General features: G+C 41.1%; 2 protein-coding genes across 2 annotated transcripts in view; one reads left to right on the top strand and one right to left on the bottom strand.

The window, feature by feature from the left end:
- Positions 1 to 7,443, bottom strand: part of QSER1 (glutamine and serine rich 1) — a 78,102-nt gene extending 70,659 nt beyond the window's left edge. The window contains 1 exon segment of the mRNA XM_036860373.1: positions 7,219 to 7,443. Coding sequence (XP_036716268.1) covers positions 7,219 to 7,400 — 182 coding nt within the window. The 5' untranslated portion in view covers positions 7,401 to 7,443.
- Positions 7,444 to 11,375: 3,932 nt separating this feature from the next.
- LOC118900065 (copper transport protein ATOX1-like) lies at positions 11,376 to 11,754 on the top strand. Its single transcript, XM_036862248.1, has one exon. The coding sequence runs from the start codon at positions 11,455 to 11,457 to the stop codon at positions 11,752 to 11,754; it is 300 nt and encodes a 99-aa protein (XP_036718143.1). The 5' UTR covers positions 11,376 to 11,454.
- The last annotated feature ends 11,607 nt before the right edge of the window (positions 11,755 to 23,361 follow it).

The following is a 23,361-nucleotide window of genomic DNA, read 5'->3' as shown; positions in this document are numbered from 1 at the left end:
AAGATCATACTGCAAGTGTTGGAGTCAAAATATAAACCCCCCCAAATTCTGACTTCAGAGCTTATGCTATCAACCATTTCTCTAAACTGCCTTCTACAGATATGAACAAGACAGCTTCCTGTTCTCATGGAACATGCATTCTACTAGTGGTGGTTAGTGGTATGGGGAAAGGGTAGTGATAAATGATACATATAAATCTATAAAATTACTTCAGAGAGTGATAATGCTATGAAGAAAATAAAACTCTGTGCTGTAATACAGTGACGAGAAGTTACTCTAGATAGGGCAGCCAGAGAAGGCCTTGCTGAGGAGGTAACATGTGGGAGAAGATCTAAATGTCCAGAAGAAGCAGCAAAGCAAAGACCTGTAAAGGAAGTTCAGATAAAAAGAACAACTAGTGCAAAATTCCTAAGACACAAATAATCTTAGCATGTTTCAGGAACAGAAATAAGGCCCATGTGGCTAAAGGATGGTGGTGGGAGCGGAATGATGAGGTTGGAGAATTAGCCAAGGCCTTGTAGGCCACGATAAGGACTTTGTATTTTCCTCTGAGTAACACTAGCAGGTTTTAAGGAGGGTAATGACATTACCTGATTTATATTTTGAAATGTTAACTCTGGCTGTTGCATGTTTAATAAACTCTAGAAAGGCTAAAGTAGAAACAAGGAAAGCAAGAAACAAGGAGGCAACTGCAATTGTCCATGTGGGAAATTATATATATGGAGATCAAACCAACAGGATTTACTGAGGGAGTGGATATGAGAGGAAAGAAATGAATCATAGATGGCTCCAAACTCTTAGGCATGAGCTACAAAGTAAACGGTAGTATTATTTACTGAGGTAGGGAAGATTAAAGGAGGACTTGGTTGGGGGGTTAGGGTGATAATCATGTTTTGGACATATTATGTTTGAAATACTTATTCAATATCCAAATGCAGATGACAGGAAGATACCTAGAGATGACTCTAGAGATATAAATTTGAAAATCTTTTAATATATATGGCAACTCACCGAGGGTGAGTTGAAAGAGAAGAAAAAGGATGGAGGTCCAAGTGTCGCTTGTTGAAGGGCACTCCAACATTTAGAAGCCAAGTAGAGAGGCAGCAAGTATATCATCCTGTCACCCTTCTGGATTACAAGTTTTGTTGTTGTTGTTGTTGTTGTTGTTGTTTTAAAGATTGATTGATTGATTGTTATGTTGGGTCTTTGTTTCTGTGCTAGGGCTTTCTCTAGTTGCAGCAAGCAGGGGCCACTCTTCATCGCGGTGCAGGGGCCACTCTTCATCGCGGTGCGCGGCCCTCTCACTATCGCGGCCTCTCTTGTTGCGGAGCACAGGCTCCAGACGCGCAGGCTCAGTAGTTGTGCTCACGGGCCTAGTTGCTCCGCGGCATGTGGGATCTTCCCAGACCAGGGCTCGAACCCGTGTCCCCTGCACCAGCAGGCAGACTCTCAACCACTGCACCACCAGGGAAGCCCCTGTTGTTTTTTTAATTGAAGTATAGTTGATGTACAATATTATATTATACCTATATGTTACAGGTGTATAATATAGTGATTCACAATTTTTAAAGGTTACATTCCATCTATTGGATCACAAGTTCTTTCAGAGGCAGGACAGTGTCTCCTTCATCTTTATGGTACCCTGGAGAACTTAGCTTAGTAACAGAAACTCAGAGATGCTCAGTACATTCTAATGAGTGAATGAATGTTTGCCATTTGATTTCTCAAGCTTTCACTGAAGAAATATAACACTTGATAAAGGCAACAGTGCCTTGCATATAGCGGACACTCAAATATTTGTTTAATGAATGAAAGAAAAATCCTGGACTGTGTTTTGCTATACACATTTTAGTACTCAAATTGTCCCAGAGAGCATGGCAAGGAAAGGTAGCAAGCAAGCAGCAGCCTACATCTCCATACTTCCAACCAATGACAATCACAAATGCCCTAAACCCTTCATCCTGCTCCCTACTACAGGGTAGCGGGGGAAGATGGGGAATGGTATTAGAGACTGCAGCAAGGAAAAGAAGGGCTTTCAATTCCCACACTAAAGCAGAGTTCTGGCTTTCATGTCATAAGTATGTATTAAGCACCTATTATGTGCCAGACACTAGAGTAAGTACCAGGTATACAGCAGCAGGCAAAACAGATAGTGTCCTTCAAAGAACTTCCATTCTAAAGAGGAAGGTATCTATTACATACATAGCATATAGGTATGTAGTTATATTTCTAAGAATTTTGTGGAAGCACAGTAAACATATACCATTACTCAAAATAACAGGGGGCCGAGGGTGGAAGGCAGGAGGTTTCTAACATGAAATACCTTAAGAAGTCAGGTTGGGAGGTAGGGAAGGGGTGAGAATTAGTTAGGTGGAGGTAACAGCATGTATCAGGGTTTTAAGGTAGAAAGGAATTTAGGATGATTCAAGGAATTTTAGACTGGCCAGTAAATGCAGGGCCATACACAGCACATTCCAGATTTTTAAAAACTTGACCTTAAGGTGTAGGAGTAGCAATGGAAAGGTTTCAAGCAAAGAAGCAACACTATCAAACTGGCAGATTTGTGTTTTTAAAAATCACTCTGAATGCTATGAAGAGAATGAATTGAAGGGGGGGAGGAAGAGGGAGGGACTGGGAATTTGGGGTTGGTAGATGCAAAATATTACATTTAGAATGGATAAACAATAAGGTCCTACTGTAAAGCACAGGGAACTATATCCAATCCGTATTTTAAAAAAGAATATATATATATATATATATATATATATATATATATGTGTGTGTAGAACTGAGTGACCTTGCTGTACAGCAGAGATTGCCACAACTTTGTAAATCAACTCGACTTCAATCAAAAAATAAAGAATAAAAAAATAAAACAATGAATTGAAGGAAGGAAAGAAAAGGTTTAAGATTACTTAGTTATCCAAGTGAAAAATAATGGCTTGGATCAGGGTGGAGCAGTAGAAACAGACAGTAGACAATTTCAAGATATATTTAAGAGATAAAAAAAAAAATAGCAAGGCTTGGTGACTGAGCACACACAACTCTCAGGTTCTGGCCTGAGCAGCTAGGTGGACAGAGGTGTGACTTACTGAGAAAGGATTCACTAGACAAGCAGAGGTGGGGTGGATGGGGAAAGCTTGAGCATCACTAATGATTCTCGCTATACACCCAAGTAAAAGCTCAAAGAGGTAGATGGATATGCGATTAGGTGCTCAGAAGAGGTCTGGGCTTTAGACACATATATGGGCATCTCCAGAGATGGTATTTAAAGTAACGGGCATGGATATGATATCCTCAGGAGAAAGCACAGAATGGACAAGAAATCCTATCAATCCCAACCCCAAGGAAACAACATGTGGAGATTAGAAGAGTAAGAACTAGTGAAGAACAGGAAAAAGCAGTGGGCCAGAAGGGAGGAAAACCAGAATATACAGTGGTATGGAAGTGAAAGGAAGCATGTTTCAATTAGGAAAACAAACGGACAATGGTGATAAAGAACACTGAAATAAGGATATTAATGACGGTTAGGTTTCCAGGCCAGTTACAAAAGGTCATTAACACATTACATAGGTAGATTACAGCATTAGACTATCTTACCATGATGCAGTGCAGTACAGTAATGAAGCATGCAGGCTTTAGATCCACAATGCCCAGGTTTAAATCCCAGCTCCACTACTTACTTGCTATGTGGGTCTAAGTTTATTAATGTCACTATGCCTCAGTTTCCAATTCTTAAAAGAGAAGGTAAAAATAATACCTACCTTAAAAGACTATTGTGAGGATTAAATAAACTAGTGTGGGTGTTTATCACTTAAAACAGTAGCTAGCACAAATAAGTTGTCAGTTTATGATAGCTACTATTACTTACAACATTGTTTTTATGGGAAAATACTTTCTGAACAACAGAAGTTTATAACCTTTCACTAATTTGGGATTGTCTCTACTCCTTATAAATTGTGATCTTACAGGTCTCATTACAAAAGCCTTGAGGGAAACGTTAGATTTAAAACTTACTCAAAAAGTCCTCAATATAGTGGCTGACCATTTTTAGAGAAGCTAATCATTGTTTTCTTTTACGGAAGGGTACCTCTCACACTCACTGCACATTCATACTATAATCAGAAGGAACTTATATATTAGGAAATTCTAAAAATTGGTGGCAAAAAAAAAAGGCTGTTTCAAGTCAAAAAGGCAAAAAACAAATATAATTCTATTTTAAAACAAAATATTTCCATTTAGTCACTTTCTGGTGTGACTAAACACAACATCTATCATCACCATGATGAAACAGTCTGTCTCTTCCTGTTCTGTACAAGATATAAATGTCAGGGAGAGAAAAGGCGCAGGTCTGTAGCTTCCTGATGATCATCTTATTTCCAAAAGCATGGAAAGGTATTTATAGTATCCAAACTAGCGCCACAAAGAGTATTTCCAACCACATGGTGATAGGCAAAGGTATGCTCATTTGGTCCCTGAAACTGAGAAGATCCCAAATAAATGAAGATTTATCAATATATGACCAGGTCCTATCTCTGAACTTCCCATATACGTACCAAGCACTATTTTAGAAACATTCAGAAATCTCTCTGTACACTCTATTTAAGGTATCAATAAAATGCTTGAGTTTTCCCATTAGCGCTTTATTTTTCAATTGTTAAAACAATGGAAATACCTAATATCTTATGGAGCTGTTATACCAAAAAATTGTTTACTATGCTGTTTCCTATCAACTGATGAAAATGTTTCATTTCAGGACCAAGTAAAGACATAAGGTAGGATGTAAGATCCCATGTCAGTAACAACTGAATGTCATTACCATCTGTTAGCTTCTGAATATGTTACTGGAAACAAGGTGACAGGCTAACTCCTTATGGATAAGTTTCCATACTACATCATCACAACTAGTATTCATTTCCACCTTCAAGAAAAACTGCCAAAAGGGGGAACAAAAATATTCAACTGATACACGAATTATGAAACAGCTTTTTAAAACGTTACAAAAATATGAATAGGCTCCTGAAAGCACAGAATACTTAAAGGGCATATTTCAGATTCAGTATTTTTTATAGAACTGAAATGAGCGAGCACATCACAGTTTGAGGAATAAAATGAGGTACAATTAAGAAGTGTGTGTAGCCCTGTACAGATGGCCTGATCCTAACACAAGATGTTAACAAAGCAAGTTGATGGGGGAGGGGGAAAGCCTGCATTTTCTATGCTATAATTTAGCTAACTCCACCCCCAAAATAAATTTTAAGAGGGGAGGGGCTTAGCATTTAAGAATCAGTAATTTCCAATAAACAGAAAATAAATCCCTTTTAGATTATGTGTTCCAAATAAATCTACTTACTGTTTTCAAATGTGTTTGGGAAGTCATTCTTTGTTACTTTGATAAATAACATTTGGAAAATATGACAAGTAGATTTTAGTTTCTTGACTCAGAAGTATTCTGCTAAAAGAAATAACAGAAATAACTAGATAGCATTTGTTTCATGTACCTAATAAAACAGTTGTCATTTAAAACATAAAATACGCTGCACAAATACCTATCACTGCTGTTCCCTGAAGAGAAAGTAATTTTAATTTGTAAATTATGGTATTTGATGAAAGATACTTGAAAAATGATAGTCAAATTACCACCAAAAAAACCCACAAAAAAACAAAAAAAGGGAAAAGTGCCATACATTTTTCATAAAACTCCTTAAAATGTCTTAACTGTATATAATACAAAGTTATGACTATTTCTGAAAAGTCTCAGCATTTAATTATTTAGCTCCAAATTGGCACATCACATTATTATTTTTTTAACCCCATCTCTTTTAAACAAAGGACCTAAAATTGTCTAAGAAAGCGTACTTCCCTTTTCTTGAACAAATTTTTTCTCATTCTCTCACAATCACCCCAAGGTACTATCTAAGACAAAGACCAGCTACTCTTCGCACATATTTTCCAAATCATGAACGTGGAACTTTTATGAAAACAAAGAAGATAACCTAGAATACTGTAATATATAAAGTAAAAAAAAAAAAAAGTTCACTTCTGTTGTGACAATAATAAAGAAATCTGATGAGATCATAAAACCACGAAGCTTCCTGTTGGTAGCTGAGGATGAAGTCATTAGCAACCCAGGATTCCCTGGTCCTTGTAATCAGAAGCTGCACCTACCAGATTCTTCATTGTTCGGCAGAGGTGTCTTTAAAACACCCCGCTCCCGAATGGTCCAAACCAAACCACGCCTTCCAGTTATCATTCAAATGGACCGTTTCACGTTTCACAGTGTGGCACTACTACACGTTTCCCGCGAGCTTAAATATCTAGTAAGAGTCAACATTTTAGATTCCCTTGGTCATGCTGGAGCAAAGATGAACTCTTGAACCCCACGCTACATAATGAACCGGGGCTTCAGAAACCGAGATGGAGAAGCATGCTTCTGTTCTTCAACCTTTATGGCCTTCACCGACCGCCCCTCACCTCCAATTTCTTCCCAACTTTAGTCACCCCAAGGCAAAGAGAGATTCCATACTTCCTGCTGTTGTTAAAAGAGGAGGACACCCAAGAGTAACTTTGAACGCGTATACGAGAAATAGCTTCATCTTGGCCACCACTGCAAACATATGTCACCCAGCCACGGCGCAGCGTTCGCGCCCCAACGGGCCCCCTCCTAGGGCCCACGCCCCCCGGGTTCTCCCGCAGCACAGCCCTCCCGGGTCCCCCAATGTCAGGGACGCGGCTCCGCGCCTCTTCCTCTCCCGCCTCCCCCACCCTCACACTCAACGCCGGGGCCCCCAAGACCACATTGTCGGTTCCAATACAATGGAATGTCACTGCCCCGAACCCCTCGGCGCCCCCCTCGTACCCCCGGAACCAGTCCCGAGTCTCCCTGATCGCCGAGTTCAGCCACGAACCCAAACTTCACCATGTGAGAGCCCGGACCCGGGAGGTGACGGGGACCCACGACTCCCGCCCAACCCTCCCTTTTACCCACGGTCCCCGACCAGCCCTGGCTGCGAGTCCCGCACTGGGCGCCCGCACCCACCCCGAGACCACCCCACAGGAGTCATGAGCCGTCTCTCCCGGCCAGGGCTAGGGCGAGGAGACGAGCGGAGGGCTCCCAGCCGGCCCGGACCCCTGGGCGGGGCTGCACAGGGGCGAAGGCCCCAAACGCATCCCTGGCCTTTCCTGGCTCACCACGACCCCGCCGCCCACCCTCCCTACCTGGCCTTGAGGCTGGGGCTGCTGCCGCTGCTGCAGCTGCTGCTGGAGGCGGCGGCCGCGGCTCGGGGTTCGTAGGCCCAGGCGGGGGCGGGGGGTTGTGCGGTGGCGTTGGCGGGGGCGGCGGGAGGTGCGGGCGGCGGCGGCGGGTCGGCGAAGCCGGAGGTCGCGTAGTTCCTGTCCATCGTGGGGGTTGCGTAGGGAGGGCGGGCAGCAGCGGGGGCTCCTCTAGGGCCCAGCGAGAGGGGGGCGGGAGGGGAGGGAGGGGGCGGGGGGAGGAAGAGGAGGAGGAGGAGGCGGCGGCGGCGGCGAAGGGAGCTGGCCCCCTCACATGGCCCCGGCGGGCGGACGGGCGAAGGGCGCGCTGGCCGGTCTGTGTCGGGGGAACCCGGGCCGCGGTGCGCGGCGAGGCCCCAGCTGGGCGTCAGGGAAGCGGCGGCATCCGCGGCCGGGACTCACGGCGGCGGCGGCGGCGGCGGTCGCTGCGCCCCATGTTGGTGGATTTCCCAGGATGCACCTCCCGCCCCCCTCCGCCCCGCGGCCTCGCCCCGCCTCCCCTCGGCGCCCCGCGCCCGCGGCTCGCGGGCCAGGCGGACAGCCCGAGAGGCCTCCGCCGCCACCGCCGCCTCTGGAAGGCCAGCCGGGGCGGAGAAGGCTTGAGGCCTGTCCGGCCCAGCCGGCTCCGGGAACGCGGAGGGGCGCCCGCCAGCCCTAGCCCAACGGGCCGCGGACTTCCCGCCCTCGTCTGCTCCAAGGGGAGCTGTCCGCGCTCGCCGCGCCCCGCGTGGGAAGGGGCCGCGCCTGCCGTTAGTCCTCGCGAGGGAGGGGAAGTTGAACGGAAACCCAGCGCAGGGTGCTGCAGAGGGGGAGGCTTGTCAGCGCTTTGCCTGCAGTTCGTTATTTGACCCTTCTAGTTATTTTGAGCGACTAAAATACTCAGTTCCCACATCGCGATTCCTTTCTCTGCGCCTCGTCCCAAACCAGAAACAGCTGAGCGGGCTGTTTTACAGTTCCGTTTACTCCCTTCCTGCCCAAAGCTTGGTGGGCTAGAGGACCCTTTTCCTGCTGTTAGGGGAGATTTACATTCAAAGAGATTCCAATTCAAACGTATTATTTGCCAATCCTCGTTGAAGGACTTTTCCCAGGGGCTCTTATTAACTGTCCCCACCCCCTCCTTGGGGATTTTTCTCATTCTGGGTTTCAGAATCGTCTGTCCCAAGATAAATACTGCCTCTTCATTGATTAATGCAGCTACCATCTGGATGACTTTAATTACTATAAATTTAAACTCACTGTGCACACGTTGTGTTGGACTTTTTGTTTGAGACTTGGAACTTCAGCAGGACTCTACCCAGACATTTCCGGTCAGACCTCCAAGCTGTTTGGTGGGGGGTAAATTAAAGATTATTTGCGGTTCTTCTAGTGTATGTCAGAGCTGTGTTTCTTTAGTAACTCACGAGTAGTGAAACTTAGGGATCATAGAAATCATCATTTGGTCCTTAAGGCATAAAGTAAAAGTTTAAAAAAACCGTAAAGTTTATTGACCACCACCCTTAAAAAATCAATACAGGTTTAACACCTATTTATGTGCTTAGCAGAGAAATCTATCCCTCAAGATAAGCCTGACATAAAGGTTAAGCAAATCAGACAGGCATAGTAGAAGTAATAAATTTGATACATTACTTCACCATTTAAAAAGCAGTTTAAACTTCGGTAATACCTGGTATTGGATCTGCTATTCCTTCTGAGATTAATTTTGTTCTGGGAGATTCTGTTTTTCTCCTGGCGCCTACATCCTTTTGTTCCTATTCATTCCTTTTTGTAAGTCTTTCGGCACCTGTGATGCTTGGAGTCTGGTCCGGGGTGGGGAAGCAAGGAAGTGAGTAGTCGTTATTTACAAATGAATTCAAATGTGTGGACCCAAGTGACTTTGCCAATTTTATGTTAATCCCAGTATGCATTTACTGAGGATATCTTTGAAAAGTGGTTTTCTTTGGGGAAGGAATTTGCCAGATAATATGAGATCCTGCAGAGAAGTAACATAAATCTTCCTTACAACATTTACTTTTCTTATTGCAGACTGGAGATCTGTAATCCAAATAAAACAAAAAAATTTTTTTCACTACTAACTATTCATTTATAAGTATTTTTGTGAGCACTAAAGTTTTGTCTGTATGGAAGGTGTAGGAAGTGGAGTGGCATGCTATAAATGTTTTATGGCACTTAGTTTGATACCCACAACTGGTACTCAGAATGAGTTATGCAGGCAATACCAAACAAGTGGCAATAAAACCTTTATAGTCGCTCACACCATTATGTAGTTTATGTCACATAAATCAGAGAAAAGATATTAAGGGGGAATTTTAGTATTTTATTTATTTATTTATTTAACAGTAAATTTTATTTTTATTTTTTTATTCGGGTATAGTTTTACAATGTTGCGTTAGTTTCTACTGTACAGCGAAGTAGTGAGTATTTTATAAATAATATTACTCTGTCACCATATATGATGTTCCTTTGCCCACTATGTGAAATTTCCCTAGTTTACCCTAAGTCAATGCAAGTATATTTCCAATGTTACAACATGTCTACAAAATAACATCATAAAATCTTTTTGGTAAAATTGATGGCATTATCTGAAGAATGTTTCTTCCCTCCTGAAAATATACTCCCAACGCTGCAAACTTTTCATGTTCTCTTTCAAATAATCCCCAACCACACTGTTTAAGTCTGATCTAGACCTCCTCAAAAGTCTACAGTGAGCTTTGTTGTTCTTGTTTTAAGTAAAAATGTTCATTCCAGTCTTTGCCTGCGGAACTTAAGATCCAGGTCAACTGTTATGTCTTCCATGACATTTCCCCAACTTTCCAAGGCAAAACCAATTGCTTCCTTTTCAATTGCTCTGTGGTGCTTATTATATTTATTATGTTTAACACCATCTTTTTGCATTGCAATTCGTTGTGTGTTTGCCCCTTTCCCTCACAGATCATGAGTTCCTTAAAGGCAAGAGTTGTGTTTAATTCATCCTTGTATCCTCAGTACTTACCACTACTCCTGACATTATATTAGGCTCTAAATACATATTTATTGAATGAATAAATACAAATACTATTTTTTAAATACCCATTCAGAAATTCCATTTAATCATTTACATACTCCTTTCTAGAAACAAACAAACAAAGACAATTTGGTTGCAAGATGAATTGGGACCCTCCACTTAAAAGAGTCTTTCCTCCTCCCCTACTCTCATCTTCACTTCCTTCTGAGTTTATTGACTGGAAGTTAGTGATGCCTTAGAAAATGTCCATGAACACTCTCCCCGCATTTCCCAACCTTCCTTCCATCCCATTAGAAAATCACTGAGTATTTCAACTGGTAGGAAGCTTGGAGTAGTTCATCACCCTCATTCTGTTGTTGATGAAACTGAAGCCCAGGGTTCAGCTTGTTTTAAGGTGATGGAGGCAATCAGTTGGGGGAGGGAGTAATGGAACTCTATCTCCACTGAGGCAGCCTTGTTTATTAGCTTGTGGGGAAATGCAGAGTTTAGGGTTAACTGATGAGAAATGTAGTCAGTAACTCTATATATTCCAATGTTACAAATAGACAACCATTAATTAGAAAGATACAAGAAGGTCAAGTTTTGTGGGAAGTGGGTTGATTAAGGGAGGGGGCCTTAATTTTCCATTTTTCCTTTCTCTTCTGGCATTGGGAGGGGGAACTATAAGCCCTGTCTTTGCCAGGGGAGAACTCATTTCAGTCTCTTAGGTCAACATCAGAAATTAAATTAAAACATCAGAAATGAAGTAAGTCCCACTATCATTTTCTCTGAGGCTTGACCATACCAATCATATTTGGCTGCTCTCTCTGTTGCCTATCATACCCTCCAGGGTGACAGCAATGGAGTCAGAAGAGCTGCATTTAAGCCTGCTTCTTTGGAAGCCACAGGTGTCACTGAAAGACAGTGATGAGTCACATTCCTCCCAGTGAGGAGAACTTCAAGAAACATACTTGATCATCAATTTTGTATGTAGAGGAAGGGTCTAACTACGGATATGGATGATCTCTTGAACTCTGGTGACTGGCTTAGCTGATAGGGGTCTGGAAGAAGCCAGGTTGAATGACCAGAGACCAAAGCACAGTTTAAGTATGAGCTGGAAAGACAGGGGTGTGGCCTGATCATGAAGTCTATCACTGAGTGATATCTTTTATCTCCCTGAATAGATTACAGGAAATTTACACATGTTTCTGTGGATGATAGCTCTTCTCATCAGAATAACCAATATGCAGAGCGGGGGAGGCGTCACCAACGCCACTGCCATCACTTCCTCAGTCATGCCAAAGCACGAGTTCTCCGTGGACATGACCTGTGAAGGCTGCTCTAATGCAGTCACTCAGGTTCTCAATGAGCTGGGAGGAGTTCAGTTTGACATTGACCTGCCCAACAAGAAGGTCTGCATCAACTCTGAGCACAGCGTGGACACTCTGCTGGAGACCCTGGGGAAAACAGGAAAGGCTGTTTCCTACCCTGGCTCCAAGTAGTGAGGGCCTGGGCCTCCAGCCTGCAGGATGGAGCAACGTAGACACAACTCTGATCCTCTCCTGCCTTCCAGACAGATCTAAGACCTGGCAATCCTGCTCAGTGATGGGAGTTCCTGCAGAGACCTTCACTTGCCCTGCTCCTCTGTAACTTCCCTGCAATAAAGTCCAGCTGCTTTTGCTGGGGGAGGTGGGTGGGCAAGAATAACCAATATGTATCGAATACATATGTGCTAGGTCCTGTGCTATGGGCTTTGCATGGTTTATCTCATTTAATCTTCAAAATATCCTTACAATGTGGGTGTTGGTCACTATTATTTCCATTTTATAGGAAATTGAGGCTTAATGACATTAACTGCCCAAATCATATAAACTAATATAAATTGTTAAGAGTGCAAGTGGAGCTTCAAACCAGCTATTTTTGACTCCAGAACCCAATAGGCTTGTTTAAAGTGCTACTGCCAGGTATCTCCACTAAAGAGTTGCTATGTTTTCTTTTATAATTGATGAATGTTTTGTGGGTACTTTAAGACTGTAAACTCCTGAAGCATCATTCCTTCACCACTGGTTTTAGTATCTGTATTAGTTTCCTGTGGCTGCAGCAACAAATTATCACAAACTGGGTGGCTTAAAACCATAGAAATTTATTGTCTCAAAATTCTGGAGGACAGAAGCCCGAAATCAAGATGTCTGCAGGGCTCTGTGTGCTCCCTGTGGAGGCTCTAGGGGAGAATTCTTCCTTGCCTCTTCCAGCTTTTGGCGGCATTCCTTGGATCAGCTACCTCACTCCAGTTTCTGCCTCTGTCTTCACATTGCCTTCTCCTCCAGGTATCTTTCTCATCTGTCCTTTATAAGAACACTTGTCACTGGATTTAGAGTCCCCCCGGGTAATGCAGGATGATCTCATCTCAAGATCCTTAACTTAATGACATCTGCAAAGACCCTTTTTCCAAATAAGGTCTTATTCACATGTTCTATGGATTAGGAGATGGACATGGCTTTTGGGGAACCACAAATCAGCTCACTACAGCATATCCACTGATGATTCTTGATGAAATCAATTATTATTATGGTTGCCAAATTGTAATTTTTGTAACTCCATCCTTTCTTCTATAATAATTAGTTATCATTCTTCTACAAGAAGGAACTTTTCTTTATCTCCTATTTATCTACCTATCTATTTATTTCAGTATAGATTCATGAATTTTTTTATTCAATGGATTTGTGCAGAATAGAAATAACTTAGCAGGTTCAGGTTGTCCAACCCCTGTGTATTCCAGAGAAAGGTTCGGCCCTTGCCAGGCTCCAGGGCCATAACTTCTAAGCACTTGGAATATCTTGCCTGTTAAGAGTGGTTTTGTTTACCTGAGGCCTTGGACCACACTAGATAGCTACGCTAACAATGTGATTTATGGTGGGGGCTTTGGACCACACAGTATCAGCTTGACCGCTGGAGGGGTTAGAGAATTAAGGTCAGCCACCAGGGAGTCAGCCATGCCTATGTGATCAACCTCCCCCCCCAAAAAAAAAACCCTGGACACCAAGGCTCAGGTGAGCTTCCCTGGTTGGCAACACATCATGTGATGAATGTCCACAGGACTCCACTGGGAGAACACAACTTCAAGCTGCACCTGGTCTCCCTTAGACTCTACACTCTGTGCCTTTTTCCATTATTGATTTTAATATGTATCCTTTCATTGCAACAAACTGTAACCATCAGTATAACAACTTGACTGCCTTGTGAGTTCTTATAGCAAATCATTGAATACAGGGTGGTCTTGGGAGTCCTTGAACACAGGATTATAGTCTGTTACCATATTTATTTATTTTGATGTTCAAATAGTGCCATATTTGGCCCAATACCCAAACATTTAATTACTTTAGTATACTTCCTCACAATAAGGAGCCATGTGAATCTCTTAAACAGGGAGTAAATGATCAAAGCTATGGACAACATTCCCTTGCTCTTCCCAAAGTCCCACCCCATTCCACATCTTCAGCCTGGATGGAACATCAGTGTATCAACATGAGAAGTACAGTCCCTTCATAGGTTTACACACGTACATACCACCACCACCACCAACAACAACAACAAAAAGAAAAGAAAACAATATTCCACTACTTTGGACAGTCCTATTATACTCCTGTTCTGGTTGTTTGCAAACACAACTTGAGGCAAATATCTTCCAGAGGTTTTGCTGCTGGAGGATTGAACCTCAAACCAAGGGTGGTAGAGCATGTGTTCTCAAGCCTCCAGTTTCTCATCTATGGCCTAAGAGTAGGGCACTAAAGCACACTCTGCCTGAGCAGAAATCCCCCTGCATAGCTGGTTTATATCCTCTCCCTTCTCTTGTTGCTTCTCTGTTCCCTTTATCACAAAGCCCCAGATATGGTGGTGGTAAAGGAAGCTTGTTGGGAGAGATCTAGACTTCACCTAATTGTCGTGCATGTTAATGTTAGTATATGTATATTAACTACTAAGCGTATCATTACCTGGTATCAGATTCAATTTTGTCAAATGGGATTTCTCCGTTACTTAAGATCCAGATATAGTAGGCTCAAACATCATGTGGAAGTCCAAAACCCTCTAACAATTTTCTGCAAAGTCTAGGGAAACTTACAGTCTCTTGCTCAACATGTCTTCAAGTTTCTTCTGCTTCCATGAGTTGTTTCTCTGTTCAAGGGAGAAATCGAAATTCAGTCTCTTTATAGAGTTATGCACATACACACTCTACTCATAGAGAACATTTTTGAAAGTAACAAAGCACAGACTATTCATTATACTAGTTTTATTATTTTTATGCATACTCATTTTTTTTGCTACTCGTGTAACGTGGCTGCTTGCTCACAACGTTAAAAACTCAGAGGAAGCATTGGTCATGACATGTTGTAGCAGACTCCTCTGGCGCCCACATCACATCCCTTGGCTCACCTCTGAGACAGTGCTGACTTACCTTGTGTGCATAGCAGCCTACCCCAAGACCCTGCCATGCATCTTTCTGCATTCTGCTTTCTTGGGCATCACTGGAGCTCCCCAGAATGCAGGGGAGTTTGTATTTCCCCATCAGGAGAAATCCTCAATCAATGGAGAATGGATGTCCAGCCTCCCAGCTTCCAGGTGGGCTGTTATGGGAGGCATTTTTCATCCTTCTCAGAGAGTGGTCCTTATAGAAGTGAGCCCCTGCTGCCGACAACAGCAACTTTAATAATATGCCCTTTGGTTTGTTCTCCTGTCCTGCCTTTCTCCCTTCACTGTCATTCTTGCTCCCTCCCAATTAAACTACCTGCGCCCAAATTGTTCTGCTTTTGGGAGAACATGTCTTATACTAGTGTTTGATATAACTACTTAATTTTAGTGTTGTGATTTAAATTTGTATGTATGAGCTGTCCCAAGTCTTGGTTATTGAATCTTCTCCTATCAGCTATGGATTGGCTAAGGGGACAAGGCAGAGTGAAGGAAAGAATGTTGCTAAAAGTGCTAGAAGCTACATCTTGAAAACATGTTCAAGAGGTCAGAACTGGGACAATTCCAAAGAAGTTATGGATACAAGGGTGAAACAAGTGGGCTGGGGTCTTTAAAAAAACAAAACAAAACAAAACTGTAGTCCTTCCGAACAAAAGCTTATATGCCCTCCCCCACCCCCCAAATAAAAACTAAAGATATACTCTTTGGAGAGACAGAATAGCATAATGCTTAAGAGCATAGACTCTGAAGCCAGGCTACATTCACTCAAATACTGCTTCTGCTGCTTACTGTGTGAACTTGGGTAGACTACTTACTTCTCTGTGCCTCAGTCTCCTTTTCTGTAAAATACCTGCCTGTAAAATTATTACTTAGTAATAATACTTGCCTCATAGAGGTATTAAGAGAATTAAATAACGGTATGTGCTTGGAACAGTGCTTGGCACATAGTTTTCAATTTTTTTTTTAACTTTTTATTTTGACATGGAGTAGAATAAAGAATAATACAAAGCATATCCTATATCATTCATTAACATTTCATAAATGCTAACATTTACTACATTTGCTTTCAAACTCTCAGGCACACCATTCTTCTCAACATCATACTGGAGGTTTGGCCAGAGCAATAAGGTGAGGAAAACAGAAAGAAAAAAATAAAACTCTCTTTATTTGTGAATGTCATGTTTATGTCATAGGAAATCCTAAGGAATCTATTTTAAAAAGTAGAACTAATAATTGAATTTAGCAAGATCACAGGATACAAGGTCAATAAGTAAAAAACAATCGTATTTCTACATAGTAACAGTAAACAATTGGAAAATACAATTTCTAAAAATTGAGATATTCACAAATTCTTAATTTCAAAGTATTCAGTCCAGTGGCTTTTAGTATATTCATAAGGTTGTACAACCATCGCCACTATCTAATTCTAGAACATTTATAACACCTCAGAAAGAAACCTCATGTCTAATAGCAAACACTTCTCATTCCCTCCTCCCCCTAGCCTTTGACAACCATTAATCTACTTTCTTTATGGATTTGCCTGTTCTGGACTTTTCATATAAATGGAATCATACAGTATGTGTGGACTTTTGTGTCTGACTTCTTTCACTTAGCATAATGTTTCCAAGGTTCATCCATGTTGTAGCATCTATCAGTACTTCATTCCTTTTTACAGCAGAATAATATTCCATTATATGGATATACCACATTTTGTGTATTCATTCATAGGTTGGTAGACATTTGGGTTTTCCACTTTTTGGCTATTGTGAATAATGCTACTATGAATATTTGTACACAAGTTTTTATGTGAATATGTGTTTTTAATTCTGTTGGGTATACCTAAGAGTTGGAAAATTAAATTTTAAAAATAGCATTTTGAATAGCATAAAAAGACATGAACTGCTTAAGGATGAATTTAACAAAATATACGCAATCCTTGTATACAGAAATCTATGAACATTGCTGAGAGATATTTTCAATATCTTGAAAAATATATTATGGATTGGAGGACTCATAATTGTTGAGGGTGATTCCCTTCAAATTTTTCTATAAATTTAATGCAACTCTAAATTCCCAAAAGTGTTTTGATTTAGAAGTTGACAAGTTAATTCTAAAATATACATGGAAATGCAAAGTGCTTTGAATAGCCAAAATAATTTTGGGAAAGAATAAAGTTGTAGGACTTACACTACTTCTTTTCAAGACTTACTACAAAGCTTCAGTGAGCAAAACAGTACAGTACTGGCATAAGGATAGACAGAGATGAATGAAACATAAAAGAGGGCCCCAGGTATATCATCAATTGATTTTCAACAAAGATTCCAAGATAATTCAGATAATTAGGTGGGGAAAGGATAGCTTTTTAAACAAATCTTGCTAAAACAATTGCATAGTTGAATGGAGGAAAATGAATCTCAAGCCTCACTTCATATATACACAAAAATTAGACTTACATGTTAAAGCTGAAACTGTCAAATGTCTAGAAGAAAACAGAGGGAAATCTTCACAATCTTGGGGCAATGATTTCTTGACAGAACACACAAAATAATGAACATAAAAGAAAAGCAGATAAATTGGACTCCATCAAAATTTGAAACTTCTGCATTTTGAAAGACACTGCTAAGAAAATGAAAAGGCAAGCTATGACCAGGAGAAAATATTTGCCAAACACATATCTGACAACGGACTTGTATCAAGACTATACAAAGAACACTTGTAACTCAAAAGTAAGAAGAGAAACTAACCAATTAAAAAATGGCCACAGATTTGAATGAACACTTGATAAAAAGAAGATATGCAAATGGATAATAAGCATGTAAAAAGATACAAAAATAAAATTTTTTAAAAAAAGATACTTAATATCATCAGTCATCAGGGAAATGCAAATTAAAACCACAATGAGATACCACTACATTCCACCAGCGTGGATAAAATTAAAAGACTGTAACAGCCAGTGTTGGCAAGGATGTGGGAGCCACTGGAACCTTCATACGTTCCTGTTGGGAATGTGAAATGGTTCAACCACTTTGAAAAATAATTTGGTAGTTTCTTATAAAGTTAAACATACACCCACCTATTACCAGCAGTACTACTCTGAGGCACTTACCCAAAAGAACTGAAATTATATGTCCACACAAAGACTTGTAGATGAATGTTCATAGTAGCTCTATTCACAAATACTTACCAACAGGTGAATAAACAAATTGTGATATACCAATACAATGAAATACTATTCAGCAATAAATAGGAATAAACTACTGGTATATGCAACAACATTCTGCTGAGTAAAAGAAACCAGACACTAAAGAATATATGTCATATTATTTGATTTAGTATATAAAATTCTAGTATAGGCAAAATTAATCTATAGTGACAGAAAATAGGTTGGTGGTAGCCTGAGGCTGGAGAGTCAGGGAATTGATAGTAAAGGGGCAGACTGGAAATTTCTTCAGTTGGGATGATTGCTACTTGGGTGTCTACATTTGTTAAAACTCGTGGAACTGCTCGGTGAAGATGGCTCCATTTTATGGCATGTAAATTATACACGAATGAAGTTGTTATATGTGTAAAAATAAAATCAGAGAATACAAAAGTGCTCTTGGAAATTAAAAACATGACAATCTAAAAATTTTTCATTTAATAGAGTTAGAATTTAAAGTATAAGAACTTATGCAGAAAGAAGAATGGCTGGAGAAAGAAATTGGAAATAGTGGATCAATCCAGAAAGTCCAATATTCAACCATTAGGAATCATACAAAAAGTAGAGAAAATTGAGGAGAAGAAAGTGGCAAAAAATTATACAAGAAAGTTTTCTAGAATTACGGGGCACAGATCTTCACATTAAAAGGAGGCACTGGTTGCCATGAACAATAAATGAAAACCAAGGCCCAGAATTGTGAATTTGAGATCACCAGGGATAAGAAAATTTGCAAGTTACCAGAGGATGGAAACTAGACCTCAGGAGACAAGAACAAAAACAGGGAGACCAGTGTTATGAGTGAATTGTGTCCTCCTAAAATTTTAGATGTCGAAATCCTAACCCTTAGTATCTCAGAAGTGACTGAATTTGGAAATAGGGTCTTTAAAGAGGTAATTAAGTTAAAATGAAGTCTTTAGGATGGGCCCTAATCAAATATGACTGGTATCCTTACAAGAAGAGGATATTAAGACAGACGCAGAGAGAGAAGACCGTGCAAAAACAGAGAGAAGATGGCTAATCCACAGGCCAGCTAGAGAGGCCTCAGAAGAAATCAACCCTGCCGACACTTTAATCTCAGACTTCTAGCCTCCAGAATTGTAAGAAAATAAATTTCCATCGTTTAAGAAAAAAAAAAAAAAGGATTCAGAGGGAAATAAATATGTCAAGGAATGGAATCAGAACACTGTTAAAGTTCTTAATGGCGATTAGATGCTAGAAGATGTTAGAGCAATATCCACATTATGCCAAGTAAAATGATTTTTTAACCTAGAACACTACACTTAGCTAAATTATAAATCAAGTGTGAGAGTAAAGAAAACATTCAAGGGCATGCAAGGATGAGGGATTTGATCCACTCTTTTCAACTACTTTTCCTTTGGGCGTGCCTTGGCCGGCTAAGGAATAGGACCAATTTCTCAAATTGTTCTCAATATTATAATCTCTGATATAAGTACTTTAATCTGTTTAATGCTGTTTAATGCTAGGAATTGTTGGAAAATGAACAAGAATGAAATGAAATGAAAATGGTAAATAATGAGACATTACAAAGTTTTCAAAAGCTGTAATAATACTACTATTAGGTGTTAACTCACGTTTACATAAAACTTTACAATTGAAAGACTTTTAACATGGTCAGAAGAAATGAAAGATCCTGTAGAGCAGCAGTCCCCAACATTTTTGGCACCAGGGACCAGTGGTTTCGTGGAAGACAATTCTTCCTCGGATGGTGGTGGTCGGGGGCGGGGTGGGGGGGATGGTTCAGGCAGTAAAGCAAGTGATGGGGAGCGACGGGGAACAGTAGATGAAACTTCAATCACTCGCCCGCCGCTCACCTTCTGCTGAGCGGCCCGTTCCTAACAGGTTCGTGTTCTGGTCCGCCGCCCAGGGGTTGGGGACCCCTGCTGTAAAGTAAGCGTTTGGCCTAGGGACTGGCACATGATAGATCCTTATGGTGGACACACCCTAAGGTGATTCCCAATGATCTCTCACCTCTTGTATTCAAAGCTTTGTAGAATCTCCTTCCTTAAGTGCAGGTGGAAACTGCGACTTTGTTCTAACCAACAGAATATAGCAAAGATAATGGGATGTCTCCCTTGTGATTATGTTACATTATATAAGGCTTTATTTTGCTAGCAGACACACTCTAGCAATCTGTCTCTTGGCTTGATGAAATAAGCAGCAGTATAGAGGAATCCCATGTGGCCGGGAACTGCGGGCGGCTTCTAGGAACTGCAAGTGGCTTCTGGAGCTAAGGTTGGCCTCTAGCCTCCAGCCCATAAAGGCCTTCAATTCTACAGATGCAAGGAGATGAATTTTGCCAACAACCTGACTGAGCCTTAAAGTGGATTCTTCCACGATACAGCCTGCAGATGAGAACACAGCCTGGCCAACACCTTGAGTGCAGCCTTGTCAGATCCTGAGAAGAGGACTTGCTAAGTGGTGCCTGGACTCTTGACTCATAGAAACTGTGGGAAAATAAATGTGTGTTTGTTTGAAGCCGTTAGATTTGTGGTAATTTGTTATGCAGCGAAAGAAAACTACTACAGTACTCAACAAATGTTAATTGATTTGAAATGTAAATGAGGTTAGGTCTACTGTCTAATCACCTTCTTTCTGACCATCCTCTTGGTTCTGCATTGTTTAACCCCTGCCCCACATCATCTGGTTTGTGACAAGAGATTCTGATTGATCTTGCTGCCTGCCTTGGGATGATTCTTGATGTCTGAAGTAGCTGCTAGTTTTTCTGCCCAATATCCACTTACCCCTGATTTAGTAACAGCATCATCTTCTTTTAGGGAACTGTCTTTCTCCAACTTCCAATCATGGTATGCTATCCTCTGGATACAGGGTGGGCACATGAACCAGGCCTGCCCACTCATTGGCCCAGCTAAGGTCATGTGACCCAAGCATGGCCAGTTAGAATCTTGGTGGTAACCTGTGGGCTTTGGATGGGAGAAAATTGCTTCTCTGCAGTCACTAAGCAGGTATAATGTAAGCCTGTGGCTGCGCCTTCCCCTGAAAATGGAGAAAGCCTGTGGGCAGCAGGACAGCGTTAACACAAAGAAGCAAATTTTAGAACTTGAGATATTAAGTCCCTGAGGACTGTTCCAACTGTAGACTTCCCAGTTTTGTAGACCAGTTTGAATTAAGTTTTTGTGACTTTCAACTAGAGTTCCGACTTATATAGCATCTTTTAGACTCTCCCTCCTAATCTATTTACCAGTGCCCCTGACATCATTTCTTCTGGTCCCTGAGTGAGAAAAATACGCTGAGTCAGCAATGGACTTGACACTCCTGCATTAACTTTGTAAGGACATTTCTAATCACCCTCACCTTCCAAATCTCTGTGGTTTTAGCCCTCAAAATTCTCCTTCTTAAGCATATTTAATAAGCTGTTGTTAGGACAAGTTCTATCTTTAGATGAAATGTGGCTATTCCACCTAGCTTTTTAGAGTTTGTGTCTGTGTTTCATTATCTTGTCACAGCAATCAAAATCTAGGAGATATACACATATATTTTATAACATTTTTTTTAGAGATTCATATATTGTTTTTTTTTTTTTTGGCTGCGCTGGGTCTTAATTGCCGCGTGCAGGCTTTCTCTAGTTGCGGCGAGCAGGGTCTACTCTTTGTTGTGGTGCGCGGGCTCTTCACTGTGGTGGCTTCTCTTTGCTGTGGAACACAGGCTCTAGGCGCGTGGGCTTCAGTAGTTGTGGCACACAGGCTCCGTAGTTGTGGCTTGTGGGCTCTAGAGCACAGGCTCAGTAGTTGTGGCACATGGGTTTAGTTGCTCCGCGGCATGTGGGATCTTCCCAGACCATGGCTCGAACCCATGTCCCCTGTATTGGCAGGCAGATTCTTAACCACTGTGCCACCAGGGAAGTCCGAGGATATATTTTTGAATTTCTTGAAATTTTACTTATAGACTTCACCTAGTTAAATATTACATAAAAATAATAGCTAAAACAATACACTCTTTTTTCCTACTCTTCAACAGAATATAAGGAAGTATTTAAAAAAAAACTTTCAGTTGGTCCTAAGAAAACTTTTCGTCTTAAAAGTAATTTTTTTTATTAATAAACTTTACTTTTTGAGCAGTTCAGAGCAACATTGAGTGGGAAGTATAGAGAGTTCACATATACCCCATCCCCACACATGAACAACCTCTCCCACTATCAATATTCCACATCATAGTGGTACATTCATTATAATTGATAAACCTACATTGACACATCATTATCACCTAAAGTCCATTATGGTTCCCTCTTCATGTTGTACATTCTATGGGTTTGGACAAATATATAATGACATGCATCCACCATTACAGTATCATACAGAGTAGTTTCACTGTCCTAAAAATCCTCTGTTCTCTACCTATTCATCCTCCACGCCCACCCCCTCACCCAATCCCTGACAACCACTGATCTTTTTATATCTCTATAGTTTTGCCAATTCTAGAATGTCATATAGTTGGAATCATACAGTTTGTCGCCTTTTGAGATTGGCTTTTTTCTCTTAATAACATTCATCTAAGTTTCCACTATGGTCTTTTCATGTCTTGATAGCTCATTTCTTTTTAGCAATGAATAATATTCCATGATCTGAATGTACCACAGTTTATTCACCTACTGAAGGACAACTTGGTTGCTTTCAAGTTCTGGCAATTATAAGTAAGGCTGTTATAAACATCCATATGCAGGTTTCTGTGTGGACATAAGTTTTCAATCCATTTGGGTCAGTACCAGGGAGCATCACTGCTGGATCAAATGGTAAAAGTATGTTTAGTTTTATAAGAAACTGCCAAACTGTCTTCCAAAGTGGCTGTACCATTTTGCATTCCAACCAGCAGTGAATGATAGTTCATTTTGCTCCACATCCTCACCAACATTTAATGTTGTCAGTTCTGGATTTTGGCCATTTTAATAGGTGTGTATCTCTTTGTTGTTTTGATTTGGAATTCTCTAATGACACTCTGTTGGACATGTTTTCATATGCTTACTTGTCACCCAAATATCTTTTTTGGTGAGGTATTTGTTCAAGTCTTCTGCCCATTTTTTTTTTTTAATTAATTAATTTATTTATTTTTGGCTATGTTGGGTCTTTGTTTCTGTGCGAGGGCTTTCTCCAGTTGTGGCAAGCGGGGGCCACTCTTCATCGCAGCGCGCGGGCCTCTCACCATCATGGCCTCTCTTGTTGCGGAGCACAGGCTCCAGACGCGCAGGCTCAGTAGTTGTGGCTCACGGGCCTAGTTGCTCCGCGGCATGTAGGATCCTCCCAGACCAGGGCTCAAACCCGTGTCCCCTGCATTAGCAGGCAGATTCTCAACCACTGTGCCACCAGGGAAGCCCCCTTCTGCCCATTTTTTAAATCGGGTTGTTGGTTTTCTTATTGTTGAATTTTGAGACTTCTTTGTATAATTTGGATAACAGTCCTTTTATCAGATGTGT

This window comes from Balaenoptera musculus, chromosome 8 (genome assembly GCF_009873245.2).
Source record: "Balaenoptera musculus isolate JJ_BM4_2016_0621 chromosome 8, mBalMus1.pri.v3, whole genome shotgun sequence".
Lineage (NCBI taxonomy): Eukaryota > Metazoa > Chordata > Mammalia > Artiodactyla > Balaenopteridae > Balaenoptera > Balaenoptera musculus.
This window is presented reverse-complemented; position numbering and strand designations above follow the sequence as displayed.

Excerpts from the sequence above, each read along its gene's own strand:
- LOC118900065 (XM_036862248.1), top strand. The coding sequence starts at position 11,455 with ATGTTTCTGTGGATGATAGCTCTTCTCATCAGAATAACCAATATGCAG.